Source organism: Biomphalaria glabrata, chromosome 7 (genome assembly GCF_947242115.1).
Source record: "Biomphalaria glabrata chromosome 7, xgBioGlab47.1, whole genome shotgun sequence".
Lineage (NCBI taxonomy): Eukaryota > Metazoa > Mollusca > Gastropoda > Planorbidae > Biomphalaria > Biomphalaria glabrata.
The window spans coordinates 2,752,471-2,769,299 of NC_074717.1; the positions used below are offsets into that span (position 1 = coordinate 2,752,471).

Genomic DNA, 16,829 nt, shown 5'->3' on the forward strand with positions numbered 1-16,829 from the left:
TTAAACCTGTAAGTGATAGACTCTGCTCACTACGTTTGAAAGGAAAATTCTTCAACATATCATTTATCAATGTTCATGCCCCTACTGAAGATGCAGATGATAACACAAAATAAGCCTTCTATGATGGACTGGAAAGAATTTATGATGAAGCACCAAAGCATGACATCAAAATAGTACTAGGAGATTTCAATGCAAAAATTGGAAAGGAACCAGCATTCAGACCAATAATTGGCAAAGAAAGCTTACATGAAGAGACCAACAATAATGGCATAAGATTAGTGGATTTTGCATCAGGAAAAGGAATGTCTATCAGCAGCACAAAATTCCAACATAAGAATATTCACAAGGTAACCTGGATCTCACCTGATGGCAACACCAAGAATCAAATAGATCATATACTCATAGATAAGAGACATGGATCAGACATACTAGATGTAAGAAGTTTCAGAGGAGCTAATGCTGACTCAGACCACCTACTAGTAAAAGCTAAACTTAGACAAAGAATAAGTACTATACACAATTACCAAAAGAAAGAGAGCACAGCAATATGATAGTCAAAAACTCACAAAGGATCCACTTGTTGCAGAAACTTATAGAATGGCACTCCAAACGCAACTGACAACATTAGAAAAGGACAGCGAAAATAACATAAATGAGCATTGGGAAATAATAAAGCATGCTATCAAAAGAACAGAAGAAGAGGTAGTTGGACTTAAACAAAAGAACGAGAAAATAGGGTGGTATGATGATGAATGCAGACAAACTATAGAAGAGAAGAACAATGCCCTAATGATAATGCTACAGAAAGAAACCAGGAACACTAGACAGCAATACAATGAAACAAAAGTTGTAAGAAAGAAAAAACGGGAATGGGAAAAGTCCAAGTTTACTCAAATTGAGGAACTAGCAAAGGAGGGAGACATGAGAGGAATGTATATGAAAATTAAAGATGAAAAGAACGGATTTCAAGCTAGATCACACATGTGTGAGAACAAAGATGGTCAGCTTATTACAGAAAACAGCAGGGTCATTGAGAGATGGGCTAAATACTTTGAGGAGATCCTAAATACCACTGAAGATGGAGACAATAATATAAGGGAGAATCATTGTACAGTGAAACAAATCATTTAGATACTTTGCTTCTGATACTGTTCAATGCCTTCCGAAATGCTGTGAAACGTATATGCTTTCAATGTTTGAGGCTTACTTTTATATTATTACGAATTGACGGTTGCGTTTTTAAATAGATCATGTGATGGTCATTGGATAGAAGTAGTACCATCTTTCCATTGTGGATTTGGAAATTAGCTGTCTATGTTTTCTATTTATATAAACTAAATATTAAAAGTAAAATTGGTAGATTACAGACTTGTACTATATTCAAAAAAAAATTATAAATTGTCAGAAAACAATAAATAACAATATTTCTTTATTTTAAAATTGTTATAATAATGATTTTTATAATCAATTTAGTAAGTTTATGCAACTGTGAATTTTTACTGTAAATTGAAATTTATTTTGTTAAAAAATGCAAAGTTTTCTTATGTAAATACCTATAGAGTTCTCTATGCCGTTGTACTAAGAAAATAAAAATCGGAAAGGTCATTCCTTGCAGGATGAATATCTCTTGGAATACATGTCATCTATTTTTAATTTATATAAATATTACTAGATTTAGAAATTTAAAAGGTCAAATATAAAGTCAACATTAAAAATGCTTTCTTTTTACTTAAAATGTTTTAAAACATATACAATTTGATAATTTATATAAAACTCAACATTTTCAAGCAGCATTTGTAAAATACTAAATAAAAAATTGTAAATTTAACTTTCAGTGAGAAATTTTGATTTAAAGTTGTATATATAAATACACGATATTTTCTGTTAATACCAGTGCCGTGTGGCAGTTGCGTAGAAGTGGCTTTTCAAGGCCAATGCAGAGAGTTCAAATCTCCGACGACGTATATTTTTGTTTTTAATTTTTTTCATTCATTTTTTTTTTAAATAATTAACTGTATTAGGATATTCTAAAACTTGCAATTTTGTCCGAAAATATACTTAGTGCTTATCTCTTTGAACTACTTTTATTATTATCTATCTCTTAAATATTGTCGCTGAGCTGCCGTTACGGTTTGAAAACCAAAAGTTTTCACTCCTTCGATTTAGATTTAGCAGCTATCCTGATCAGAAATCAAGAGAAAGGACTGTCAATTTTTTTTTACGTCGATCATCTAGTCTATCTTGGTAATTTTATTACTTTTGTACTTTTATTGACAGGGGCGGACTGGTTATATTGGCATTAAGGCAAATGCACGGTGGGCCGCTACCCAAATGGGCCGTTAGGGTCACTGAAAGGGCCACATAGATGCCATTATGTATTAAATTATTAAAGGTTTTTAATAATCTCTTATAAATGGGACCTCTGTGCGTCGTGTTAAAAATTCTTTATACGGTGTAATCTAACAAATTTTCATAAATAATGTAATAGCCTATATCCAAAGATTGTAATACTAGATTTAGTAGGAGTCATCCTTTTAGGGGCTATTAAAAAGCAACATATAGGGCCTATACTTCCTATCAAAAATATAGAGCTCACTGCACACATGTGTTTAGTTACCAATGATTCAACTTAATAGAATGATTTTGAGGACAGGTAGGCCTAGAATTGGATACCCATCATATGATATGCAATTGTGGACATGATTGTATAGAAATGCCCAGGCCGTTTAAAAACACAGTCCGCCCCTGTTTATTAAGGATAGTATTGACAGTGAGTCGATTGTAACAATATGGCCAAAACAGCTCAATGTTCGCCTCGCTACAGTATTGGACACACTTTATCTCACTGCACCAACAAAAAAGAATTCTTCTTGTCCCTTAGTAAATGCATCACTTGATATGTCCCTCAGGAAGCCCAGCGCTCCATGGATTTAACGTTTCTAGCTGTGCCATGATTCTCTCTCATAAGATCCATTTCGCCGGCTTTTATAGTTTTTAATCCAATGTTTGTAACTCGCTTTCCGATACTTATCTGAAAATGGGGGAAATGAGTTGGAGTTCACACAATTATTTTTGGTAAACTTCAACAGGCTGAAGAGAAGAACATAAAAAACGCATTTTCAAGATTTTTCTCAAGATCTGTTGCTATGTATTATGATAAATGTATTTACCTTGGCCATGTATATATAAATGTATTTAGAGATTGTCTCATTTAATAAACTTTTACTATCTAGTCTCTTATTCCATACTTCATTACACATTTGTAAACCTTTAGTATTGTCTGGTCATTAAGATAATCAAGGGATTTCTGTTTTTACTTATCTCTAACTATAGTCAAAATACTGAAACCATGAGCTACATACACTTTTACTTACATACATATTTAACCCAGACTACACATCTACTTTTTTTTAAAAAAATGTACACACACATTTACTTACAAGATCAAGTAAAGACAAAAAAAATTTTTTTTAAGATAATATTTTTTTCATTTTTATTTATTTGTATAAATTGTTTGAACAGATAAAAATAATATATTGCTTTTCTTTAGTGAAAGTTAAACCGTATCAAACATATACAATTATATCCATCACAAATGCATACAATATAAATGTTGTCTAGTTTGGAACAACAGCTATCCATGGATGATCTTTCAATATCCAAGATGTATGATTGTACAATCAATATCCAAAATTGATGATACAATAATTTAAACATTTAAATTTCACTCTAGAAATTAATTTTATATTTAGAGGAAGGAGAAAGCCTCAATAACCAAATCTATAAAAAAAAAATAATTAAAAATTAAGATTTGGTTCGGCTAGTTCTGTTTAGAAACAAAAAAGGTATCAAAAGTAAGCACTCTTTAAAAAAAATTCATAAAGATGCTGAGAGTTAAAAAAAATAATTCTAACCACAGAAATCAACATTCTTTGTCTCGCTTTAAAAAAAATATATATAAACAATGTCAATCATCATAAATCTAAAGTTACAATCATGAAGAGAACTCTTGTCCATATAAAAAGTTAAACCACAAACTCATGAATAAGAGAAACAAAAGTTTGTTAATAAAAAAAAAAAGAGACTAGAATATTAATACTTATTCAAAAGAGTAGACAACTCTGGATTACTTTATGGCAAGAGACTATGAAAAAAAAAAAAGACTCAGGTCATGATGATCTTGCAAGGAAGAGCACTCTTTCTCTCCCAAAATGCATGGTAATACAGATGTTGCTAAAAATATTGTTCTGGTTGATCTTTATTGCTATTTTTTTAATGGTAAGAGACTATAACACACAGAAAAATCAAGTCATGATGATTATACAAGGTGGAATTCCCCACCCCACAAAAAATAGATATAAAATGCATTGGTAATAATACATTATAAATTGTTTCTAGCAAAAACAACTTTGATTCAATGAGTTAAACAAAACTGTTGATTGATTCTCACTCAGAAATCCTGGTGACTATGTGAAATAATATTTTCATGTGTCATGCCAAAAAAATATAAGAGAGAATCATTGTACAGTGAAACAAATCATTTAGATAGTTTGCTTCTTATAATGTTCTGAAACAAAAAATAACTTTTTTAGCTAAAAATCTTACTGCTTAGCAGCTTTAGCTTACTTGCCAACTCCACATCTCTATGTGTTCAGGAAGATAAACTTTAAAGTAGGCCAAGTAGAGTTTAGTAAAATAAAAATTAAAAAATTAATTGACTATTGAGTTTAAACAAATTTGTAAAGTTTGTAAAGTGAAACTTCTTATAAACCCAGATTTGAAGATAATAAAACCTCTAAGGATTAAAAAAAAAAGAATAGCCAATTAAGAGTTCTTGTCAGAGTTAAATGAACAAAAATCTCCACATCATGATGTACACTGGTACTTAAACAAAATCTTATAAGCTCTGTTCACGACAACCTGAAAATGTCTGAATTCTTCAAGCAGTAAGAGTTAGTTCTTCAATAGTTCTTCAATAGTTCTTCAATAGTAACATCTTTCAAACAAACAGAACACAATGAAATGATAGTGTTACACATTCAACCCACACAATTATGCATAGTGTATGTCTTGTATGCTATTTATGTTTAAAAGTTGATATCTTGACTCCAGTCTGTTTGGAAATTATAATACTATATAATGCAAAAACCAATAACAAATCAAAGTCATATTTAAATTAAATCTATGCATGTTTTTTTGGGGGGGTTAACTCAATTTCAATAAATAAAATAAATAATAAAAAAAACAAAGCAAAAAGTTTTGTGCACAAAAGAACTATTGCATAGTTGATGACAAAAACAAAAAATAATGTTAACAAATATCTTAAACTAAAACAAGTTAGCAAAACATTTGAAATACATTACCATCTGGCACATGGAGAAAAACACTGGCACAGTTTATATACAGAATTACTCTATTTCTTTTTTTATACAAATATTAAATCATGTGATCAAACGTGTAACTTGCATTACCAAAATATAGAAAAAAATTAACAGGGCAAATACAAAGCCAAAACACAATGGAGCCCAAGACTTGCTTAGGTTCATCTTGCAGTCTTTGCCAGATTTTTGTCAAACAAACATGACAAGGTAAAACAGATGCTAAAACAGATGCCAGGTAATCCGAAAGCAAATTGTTTGCCACATAACAATTGAAATGAATACAATGTCCATTGTTCCTTTTCTTCTAGCCAGCTTTTTGCTGCTGAGCTCTTTTACAGACTGTGCCAGGGAAAAATAGTGGGATGTTTTTTTTTTCATTTGTTCAGCACTGCCGTACAGGGTGTTGGTTATGTTGGGCTGTAGTGGTAGTAGGGTCTGCCTAAGATACAATGTCCATCAGATTCCCATAATAAAGGAACACCACCTTTTACATTTTAATTCTAGGAAATATTTTTGACACCTAAAACATTACACAGTCTGTCCCAGCGTAACAGACTGCCTGTAACTACAAACATGAGGTAAAACACAGATATTCTCTCCCAAAGCTTGAGTCTGGTAACTGTCAGGAGATACATGTGCAGTGTTAGGTACATATTCTTATCTTATCATTTGTAAAAATAACCATATTCACCATCCAACTCATACAAACTTTTCAACAATTCATACATTTCAAGGCTTGCACATTTTGTTAGTTTTTTATGTAGACCTGCAAAATATAAATTTCATTACGCACAATCCCAGGGTTGATTTTTGTTATTGCTAAGTCAAAACATATTTATGCTATCAATGTAAACAGTTGTTAAAACTTATTTCACAAAAATGTTTGCTTGAAATTTTTCTCAGATTAGAACAAATAGATATTATAACAAAACATCTTAATTTTACAAAATTAAAATCATTTTTTATAATTCAGTACAACATGGTCAAGTCTAAAACATTTCTAAAAAAATTCTTTGAAAGAAATAAAAATGTAAGCTATTGTGTGTGTGTGTGGGGGGGGGGCATAACCTCTTCTGACACAATTACCACTTCATCCCCACACAAATTCATCTAGCCGTAGCCCAATGGAAATGATCCTCTGTGATTTCATTTTATATTGTGGGTCAAAGTTTGGATGAGATGGATTGCATTGTAGCATGAGCCGAACACGGACCTTAGGCAACATATTTTCTATCTGTGTCAAATGTAGTTTAAAAAAGGTCAGAATAAAAAAAAAACAAAAAACGATGCTTTAAAATCTGCATGACACAAATAGCTAAGAAAAAGAGCAGCGTAGTGTGTCATCTGAACAAACAACGTTCAAGACCTGTTATAAGCCTTGCTAGCCCAACACTGTAGTGAGGGTCAAGGTTATTCTAAAATGTTCACATCAAATCTGGGAAAAACACAGGACGGTGATAGAGGATAGAGTGAAAAGTAAAATGTAAACGACAACAAAAAGTTTTCAAAGGGTTTGGGTTCACAGTACAGTAGTAGACATAACTATAACAATAAATAATTAAAAAATAAGAGAAATCTTGGTTTTAAAAAGATAACAAACATACACTTAAATGAAATTTTTTTAAAAATCGACAAACAGTTCTAACCATAAAAACAATTCAAATCCAACCATTTAAAAAGTTATGAACGTTCGCAACCTAGTCTAATCCTTAATTAAAGAGAGACTAAAATCTTGTATTCCTGACAAACATTTCAATACTAAAAAAAAACCTGCATTTTAAAGTTGACTTTGATGAAGCAAATATTAAAATACATTATAAATGTAAATTTTGTATAAAAAAAAGGGGGGATAAAAGACTAAAAAATAATTTTAAAAAATGTATACAAAGAGTAAATTCACACAAATGCATAGAATAATGTAGAAAGTAAACACACACGTATTTACAATTAGATAAATCCTAAAGGTTACTGTTGTGTTGGAACACTTCGATAGGAAACTCATTCCAATGATAGGCTTCATGTCAGTGTCAAATTGAGTATGAGGTTAAGATTTGTAAATTTGTACAGATAGTTTAAAAAATATAGTTGCACAGATATTTCATAAATCCCAGATTTTGATTTTGACTTAAAGCTATACAAATAAATGTTTATTTATAGATAGTCTTGCCTTTATTTGAAACTTGCACTAACTTGAATTTGGAATCACTGAAGAAAGTTTAGATTTAGATTTGATTTTTCTGAAGCAGGTCTCTCCTGCACACATGATCATGTAACCCAGTGGTTCCCAAACCTTTTCCTTAATGGAACACTTCACACATTTGGAGTATTTAACATCTATTAAGTTCAATGACGACAACTTTTGTCATCAAGTGGCGCTTCCCTTTCATTATTTGACCATAAAGGAATTACTTAGTTGCTTCCATTCTGCAGATGTGGCCTGCCCATCGCAGCTAAGACAGCATCAGGATTGCTGGATGTAGGTCAAGCATTAAAATGGATGTAGACCAAGCATTACAACCAAGGCCAGGATACTATTCAAAAGATCAAAAGTAAAACTAAGACTAACCGCACTTAAACAAAATGTTATTTCTCCTGTATCTTAGCTACAGAAATAAATACTGACAGAATGGATTCAATATCAAGTACATATATATATAAATATATATATATATATTTTACAAACACACATATACTGCATTCCTCATTAATCTTCACAGTTGAAGCCTTATTATTATTATACATACTATTATGTAAGTATTCAAGAAACCATTGATTATTTGAATAGAGATTTACAACAAACAGGTCAAACTGTAAACAGGTTGTAGCTATTTACAATGCGCTATATATAGCCCTTCTAGAAAAAGCTGTTTATCAAATCTTATGTTATAACTTGATAGGCAAACTTTAACTGACTTTAACGAAATTTTCAATGCCTCTTCTGTCTTCTTATGGCTATTTATAGTGCATAATCTTATAACCAAACCAACAGAAAACAAGATACAAGATTGTAAAGACATGAAATCAACTGAATTGCACTTTTGTCAACAAGGATAAAACAATATTTGTTTCTGTTAAAATTTGATCAAAGATTTTTTTCTTTTTTTTTGAACAAATGTTTTCATAATTTGAAGCATATGAAAGACGAACACAGGAAATGGTGAACGAGAGTTTAAGACGACAATTTAAATCTCCACCTGAGCCATTCGTTGTAATTTCAGAGACATACATCCAGATAAACAATGAACAACATATCTGTTCTATCAAACAGTCAAAAACAATCAATAACATATCTGTTGTAACTAACAATAAAAAAAAATCAACAATATATGTTATAACTGACAATTAAAAACAATCAACAATGTATCAGTTACAACACACAATCAATCTGATGTGTGAAGAACAAACGGAAGAGAGAATGTATAACTTTCTTTGTCACACACACATATGTTTTGGGTTTATTTCAACCAGCGCATCACTAAAGCTGTAACATGCGTGGCATTGCTTTTCACAAGCATACATTTTTTTACAGAGTAAAATGCAATAATATTCAGTTTTCTAAAAGCTTAAGTGTTGTTTTTCCATGCCACGAACATAACAGCATAACTTAAACCATATAAAACTGAATTGCAAGGTTCAATTATTGCATGGCAAATGTCAATGAATGAGTATGAGAGTAAAATTTCTAAATATGAAACACACACACACCCACAATTTGTTCTCTAATTAGATGGTATAAAAAAACACACACTGATAGTAAATTAAAAAAGATCAAATTACTGCTAAGCAAATTAGAAATAATTTTCCTTCTCTTCCTTGTTTTGTTTCTTAATAAAGGAAATGTCTTCCATCAGAATTACTGCTAAGCAAATTGAATTTAAAGTAAATTAGAAAGAAAATGTCCATTCTCTAAATATTACCATGGGCTGAAATATTTTCACTCCAAGACTGAAAGTTGAAACATGAACAAAGGGAAATATAAAGCAAGAAAAATTCACAACCATAGTTCATAGGACATTTCCCAGTGCTCATCAGTTTATGATGATTGCATACAAGTTCAATAATATTCATAACATTTCTATCTAAACTATTACTTAGTTAGGAGTTGCCAGATATTGAAAACTTAACTTGATCTGCTGTGATATCTCCGTTGTCCAAATCAACGTTGGAATAAAACTGGGCGTAGACTGGACAGTGGTCACTGACCACCCCACCCCATGTCCATCCATTGGGGATCCATGTGCTAGTCAAGCCTTCCCTGATCACATTGCTAAAACCTGTGGGCATTCAAAGAGAAATTTAAAAAAAAACAAAAAAAAACAGAAAAATAAAATTAACAACAAAAGGAATTAATATAATTTTTAAAACATGGTTACAAAGACAGTGTGTATGGAAACACAAACTCAAAATCGGCCCTTAGACTGGTCCACGGACAGTCTTCACCAGGATTCGAATATGGGACTTCCGGTTCCAAGTGCTATACCCCTCAATCACAACATCTCCATATATTCGCTTAACGTACACTTATATTTTTTGAAATAATAATTATTAAACTTATCCATACATTCAAAAATTAATAACATGTTACATGTAATAAAGAGAAACTAAAAAAGATTTATTCTTCTAACAAAATTAGATAAATTGGCAACACGGAAAAAAATAATTCTTGACCTATATTACTTTAGGTAGTGAGCTGGCTATAGTTGTGTACAAATGACTTGACAAGACTTTCCCCTCGCAAATAAAAATTAATAATGTCTCCACTGTCATTTGTCATACAAACTAGACCTAGATCTAGCTAGGGTAAAAATGTAAAAACTTTGCTTGTTTTCGTTCAGAGTTTAAAAATTTTACACCCAAACCCAAGTCTCCCACTGGTCGGGGGATGGCGGCAGACAGTGTTAAAACCCATAGCCTAAAAATAAAATACAACCAGGCAGCCACCTATCCAGAAATGTCTAAACTTTCCAACCAGCACAGTATGAGTCATGAGACAAAAGAGTTACGAAACAAAACTGAAGAAAAGGTCAAAGTTCACCTGTGAAAACTTGCTGGGTCTCTTTGCTAATCCAAATGTTGTCATAACTCTTACTGCCCGCAGGGTTATTGTTGCTGATGTTTGTGTAGGCGTCCTCCGGGATACAATTGATGTAGCCTTTGTTCTCTAGCTCTTTGAAGGCTAAATGACAGGATCATAAAACAAGAAAAACATAAAAAGTACTATTTAAAAAACAACAGAACAAAAGATTATATAAAGTTAAATTGTTAGAATTAGTTTGGATCAGTCATGTAATTACATTTGTAATAGAGCTAGACTCACTATAATAAATGTGTGATTAGAAATATTATTACCATTTTTTTTTTGCTTAGCACAATTTCAGGCTTTTAAATTTCTGAACGCCCTATGATCCTATCACTTGTCTGGACCAATTGGGGAAGGGGTGTGGGAAGAAACAAGGAGGTATCTAGGTAAATGTTAATGTGATAGCTTTTTAAATGCATTAAAAAGTAGTATGACTTGAATTCAAACACATGGGCTCAAACCGCAAAGGGACTAATTTATCTTATACCACCACATCTGCCAAGTACAATTTATTTTGCTTGTTCAATACCAAACAAAGTAACTAATTGGTTAGTCTTTATCATTGATTTTTGTTTTGTTATGTAAAAGAAATAATTGTGAATAAAGCTTAATCCCAGATTGGGTGTAGAAGAAATAATGTGTTTGCATTGGTTGTGGGAGAAATAACATGCACCAATTTTTACCAGACAGACAGAGTGAGTTGATATAAGCTTTGCAAAAAGTAATGTTAATATTTGTAATTTCTCAAAACATATTTTAGCATACAGCTAAAAAACATCATTGGGCTAGAGAGTATGTGTAGTTAGCTGGGTTTTTTTTTGTGATCTGCAAGAGGTTAGTCATCAGCAAAGCTAAGGATACAGGAATGACATGGGAGCAGATGAAGAACCAAGTTCGAGGGTGTTTGGTTGCAGCCTTATTATCCCATGAGTGTTCTCAGGAATAAGTCAAGTACTGATGCAGACTCTGGGATGAATCCACTGGGTCAACACAGCTGCGATTCCATACCTAGTTCAATGGGGGTGTATTGACCTAAATGATTTCTGTTGCTAACATCAGCCATAGAAACAAGGGGATTTTTCTTGCACTGAACAATTGAAACTTTGGTAAATCAGCTTTTAATTTTATTTTAGGCTAAAAAACTTTCTCATAGTATATACATTTCACTGTCCACAATAGTTTTACTATTTTTCAACACTGTAAGTTTTTCAGGGGCAGGTTTTTGCCTCAAGTTCAAGGACAAGAAGGGTAGGGAAAACTTCTTGCCGACATATATAAATCTCTATTCATAAGTAGGAGGCGCATTGGCTGAATGGTAAAGCATTGGCTTCTGAACCAGAGGGTCCTTGGTTCGAATCCTGAAGACTGGGATTTTTAATTTTGGGATCTTAAGGGCAACTCTGAGTCCACTCAGATGTAATGATTACCTGACACTAGTTGGGAAAAAGTAAAGGTGGTTGGTCATTGTGCTGGCCACACGACACCCTGGTTAACCATGGGCCACAGAAACAGATGACCTCTACAATTCATAAGCGGCCCCAGCGTACATTTTCAGTAGATCATAACAATATGTGTGTCTAACATTTGAAATTAAATAATACTTTACCTAAAAAGTTCCTTTTTTAAAAAAATTACAAAAAAAAATAATATTTAGTTTTAAGAATTTCACAAATGCTGTGAAGCGGCTTAGATGTTTGAGGAACCTAATATCCCTGAATGTCTATGAAGTGGTTTACTGGAACCTAATATTGCTGAAATGATTTGCTGTAGTGTCGTGCACAATGCAGCATTAAAAATTTTGGCCACATTTAATTTTGTGTAAATAGTTCTCTCTTTGATCTTGTTAGAGGACAGTGTTTTGAGACACTGGAATTTCTTGCTCTTTTATTGTTTTCACTTGTATCTTTGGGCTTTGTTTTCCCCCTGGTTAGGGAAAGATAGGCTTGGTTTGATTTATGTGTTTGTTTTAATAGTTTCAATATTCCCTGGCGTAGTGTTAGATGTTAGTGCAAGAGTGTGTGTTCTTTATTTTTTATAGAGGAACTAGCTTGGGCTAGCGTTGTACTGTTGGTTGCTGTACTTTCTATGATCTGAGTGTGATGAGCCAGTGTTGTGGATGATAGCAGATCATGGAGCCTGAATATGCTTACATTGTGGCTGGTGACGCAAGGTGTGGATTGGTTGATCACAATCTTTTCTCATATTATCCACATTTGTTTATTCTATCACCAGTATCTGTAATTATTCTTACCGCTCATGTTTACTACATCAAGTTTTACCATTATCCTACTTTCGGTACACTGTATTAAATATTTTCATCTGTACCTCAAAGAGCTATTCAGTCATTTACTTCTCATTTGCTACTTTATTAGAATATCAGGGGGCCCAGAAAATTGAGTCAAGGCTTAAAAATCAACCCATATGGTGTGTACTAAACAAATAAATCCTCAAACAATTATTTAAGGATTCAGTCATTCATGAAGTGAAAGACCATCCTACACAACATTAGAGAGATATGATAAAGGATTCAAACAAACTTGTCACTTGTATGCAAAGAGTTGTCAACTATAACAGTAAACAGGATGTTGTTAGATTTGATCTCAAACTTACAAGTTCATTTAGTGTTTATTTGGTCTTCATTTTCAACAAATTTAATTTGCTTACATGTATTGTTTCTAATGTAATGATGATTAAAAAGATAACCAAGCCAGACCAATTGTTAAATAATATTTGAAATGTCACAAACTTATTAGAATGTTCTCCCCTTAGTCTCTCTGCCACACCAAACAGGATGTTGATGTAGCAGACGTACTTTGCTCTCATCTAGTCAACAAAAGGTTGTAATTTTTTATTTTTCCTCTATGGTAAAAGAGTTCATGCCACTGCACTATTTAGGTCATGTGAAAAATAAGTCACCTATTCAAACTCAATATTTGTGCACTTTGTTGTTGTTTTGGTCCATTAAAAAAACCTAGGATAATATCAATGTCTTGATGGACAACCAGATAGTATTCACATTTTCAAAACATAGTTCCAATAAAGATGTGAACACAGTGTCAAGTGTTTGTCTGGGTTTTGCTTGATTTTTAATACAAGATTTGTGTGAAAGTTTTTGACTTATAGATATTGGTATTCACATTATTGTATAAATATTATTAAACTAGCCAAACATTACTTGCAGCCTGCGGACATTAGTTGGGAATATTGCTGGTATAAAATAAAATAAGAGTATGAAAATAGGTTTACCCTTTTAGCCAACATTTGAGCAAATATAAATACTGTGATGGGTTTACCTGATTTGTTAAAAAGTTTTGTTCTTTAATAGAGATAAATTTAGGTATTTTATTTTATTTTTAGGGCCTCCCAGTCGTGGGGGAGGGGACATTAAACATACACTACGGTCTCAGCTATGATCTAAGGAACATTTATGCTAAGTTTTATCAAGTATGGTCAAATGGTTTTGATTTCCATGCAGGACATGCATACATACAAACATGCGTTTTACATTCTGCTTTATATATTAGATGAATTAAAATGTGTACTTTTTTTTTCCTCATCACAGAAACAAATAACAAGAACTGAATTCCTTCAAAAGAAAATTTAAAACAATATTTCAATAGTCTTTTTCTTGCGTGCCATTCTGATTGCACTGTAAAGTTTAGCAGATCATTACAGTTAGATGGGCCATTACAGTTTGGTTATGTACTTATGGGGTGAGATGGCCAACTGGTAAAGTTCTTGGCTTCTAAGCAGAGGGGTACCAAGTTCAAATCCGCCCAACTTTAATGGCATTGTGCCGGTACTATGACACCCTCCTTTACTATTGTCCATAGAAACAGATTTAAGCTTAACTTCATCTTCCCCCAATGATCAGATGTTCTTAAAGAAAGCTTTACTTTTTTATTACTTTACTCTGTAATTTTAGTTTTTGTAAGAGAGAGATTTTAAAAACACAACTTACCAGAAGCATTTGGTTTCAAATTAAAATCCCCAACCATAATGATATCATTTTCACCTGGTAAATATAAAAATACAGAAAAGGTTTTCTAAAAATATGGAACCAATGTCAATAAAAAAGAAAAGACTTCACAAAGCTGAATAGAGAAAGCAGTTTGCATAAAACAAATATTTAATAAGCATTGCTTTACAAAGAGATAGAACACAATCCTACAATAAGTTTGAGCTGACCTTCCCTGCTCTTGAATACAAAATCTGTATTAGCCTTAAGTGCCTTCATATCATAATGGATATACACTGGCAAGAGTACCATTTCAATAATCATGTCATGCTGGAGACAGGTGTGGACAGTATAAAATCACTACTGACGATGTGACAGCTGCGATTGGTCTGACACTTATCTTGTGTGGGGATGTTTGCATGCCAGGCGATCATTTTTGGCAAGGAGGAAGTCATAAAAGAAGTGCCCCTGGAAACACTAAAAAAAATCAACACAGAGGAAATCACCTGGCAGCAGTTGGCCTCTTAGAGCAGCGGTTCTCAACCTTTTATGCTCGGCGACCCTTTTTTACAATCCCCCACTCTGCCGCGACCCCCCCCACACACAAACAGTAATAGAAGAATAGACAACAATAATCCATATTTTCGATGGTCATAGCGACCCCTGGCAAATTGTCAATCAACCCCCAAGGGGGTCGCGACCCACAGGTTGAGAACCCCTGTCTTAGAGAGACAGTTGGAGAGCTGTCATGAAGATAAAGGGACACACATATGAGGCCCAAAGAAAAGCACTAGCCAAAGACAGTCACAGAGGACTAAAAAATTTCTAAGTTGACCCCTGGTAAACAAAGGCTTTGTCTGCATCAGATGTAGCAAAATATATATATATATATATGGCCTCCTTCAGTTACAAAGCGACTAAGGATCATCTCATGGAAATGAGATGAATGTTGTGGTCGGAACGATGTCGCCCACACATCAGTTCCCCCCACTCCATGCAGCTGATGTATATAAAGGAACGGCAGTGCTGATACAGTTAGGGGTCAGCGGCGTCGCAGGTTCTGCCAGAGTGTAGCACTGAGTGCTGCAAACTGCCTTAGGGTCGCAACTGGGTTAAACCTAGTTATTAGAAACACTGCACTCATCTTTTGGAATCAAAGACATTGCCATATCTAGCCTCAGGTAGATGATGTGAAGGTAGGAAAGAAAGATGTCAAGATTGAATTGATAGACAAAAAAAAGGAGTTACTTAACACATGGTTCTCAACCTTTTAAGCTCGTTGACCCCTTTTTACAATCCCCCACTCTGATGCGACCCTCCTCCCACACACAGATACAGCAATAGAAGAATAGACAATACAAATCCATAGTTTCTATGGACTTAGGCGACCCCTGGCAAATCGTCAATCGACCCCTTAAGGGGTCGTGACCCACAGGTTGGGAACCCCTGTCTTAGCAGAAGTAGTAGACAACTGACCTTTTAGGGTCTTCTTTATAGCATCCACAAGGTCACTCACAGTGCCAGCCTCCTTTTCAGTCCGATCCAAATCTTCGTTGTTAAGACCCGTGGCTTTCAGATGAACACTCACTACGACACAGTCGAATTTGCCATTGACCTGGAACAACAAGTAGTAACATTCTGAGTTGTCTACCTTTAATTATTACTTTGAGTCAAATGACCATGACTAACTACAATAATACCGCCATAGTACATAGAATGAATGCGATCTTTAGTTAGAATATAGGTGATGAATTTTTTTTGTAAATGACCCAAACAGTACTGTGGCATAAACTCTTTTACACTAATGATGTGTGGCTGAGTAGACTAAAAAAATTGACTACCTAACACAGGGGCTCAAACCGGAGCCCCGAAGTGGACCAGGAATTTTAAATTCGTATTTTGACTTGAGCCGAGCCATGTTTGCTGAGCTCCCAGTAGAAAACTTTCTCCCATACACCCCCTCTCAAAACAGATCCACAAAAGAGATTGAACAGAGCAAGTTATAGCATGCGACACAAGAAGAAAAAAAAAGCAGGGTTGCAACCAAAAAAAAAATAAGGTGCTAGTTTTGGATTTTTTCGGCACATCAGTACAATGCAGGGCCACATCGTGCCGCTCCTAGTTCAATAAATCTTGGGAAGCTATAGGAAGCTATAGGAAAACATTGTCATTTTTCTATGACGTCATGTCTGTGTCAATGAACACAGGTGTCCTGGTCTAATTAGAATATAAAAGTTCTCAAATTTTTTTGCCAAAATAAGACGCTTAAGACGCACACATTTTCCTGCGCTGGCTCTAATACCATATTGCATTTATTATCTTGGTCCATTTTTTTTTTCATTCAGGCACAGAATTTTTAGGTTAAAGTCTCTTACCAGCTTACCATTTCTAAAAAGAAAGAAATACCTAG

General features: G+C 33.5%; 1 protein-coding gene across 1 annotated transcript in view; it reads right to left on the reverse strand.

Moving 5' to 3' along the window:
- Positions 1-4,149: 4,149 nt before the first annotated feature.
- LOC106062318 (endonuclease/exonuclease/phosphatase family domain-containing protein 1-like) overlaps positions 4,150-16,829 on the reverse strand; it is a 28,742-nt gene continuing 16,062 nt past the window's right edge. Inside the window, exons 6-9 of the mRNA XM_056035580.1 lie at positions 15,896-16,034; positions 14,423-14,476; positions 10,417-10,557; positions 4,150-9,655 (exon numbers count right to left, since the gene is read on the reverse strand). Of these exons, the coding sequence (XP_055891555.1) occupies positions 9,477-9,655; positions 10,417-10,557; positions 14,423-14,476; positions 15,896-16,034 (513 nt within the window). The 3' untranslated portion in view covers positions 4,150-9,476. The remainder of the gene's footprint in view (positions 9,656-10,416; positions 10,558-14,422; positions 14,477-15,895; positions 16,035-16,829) is intronic.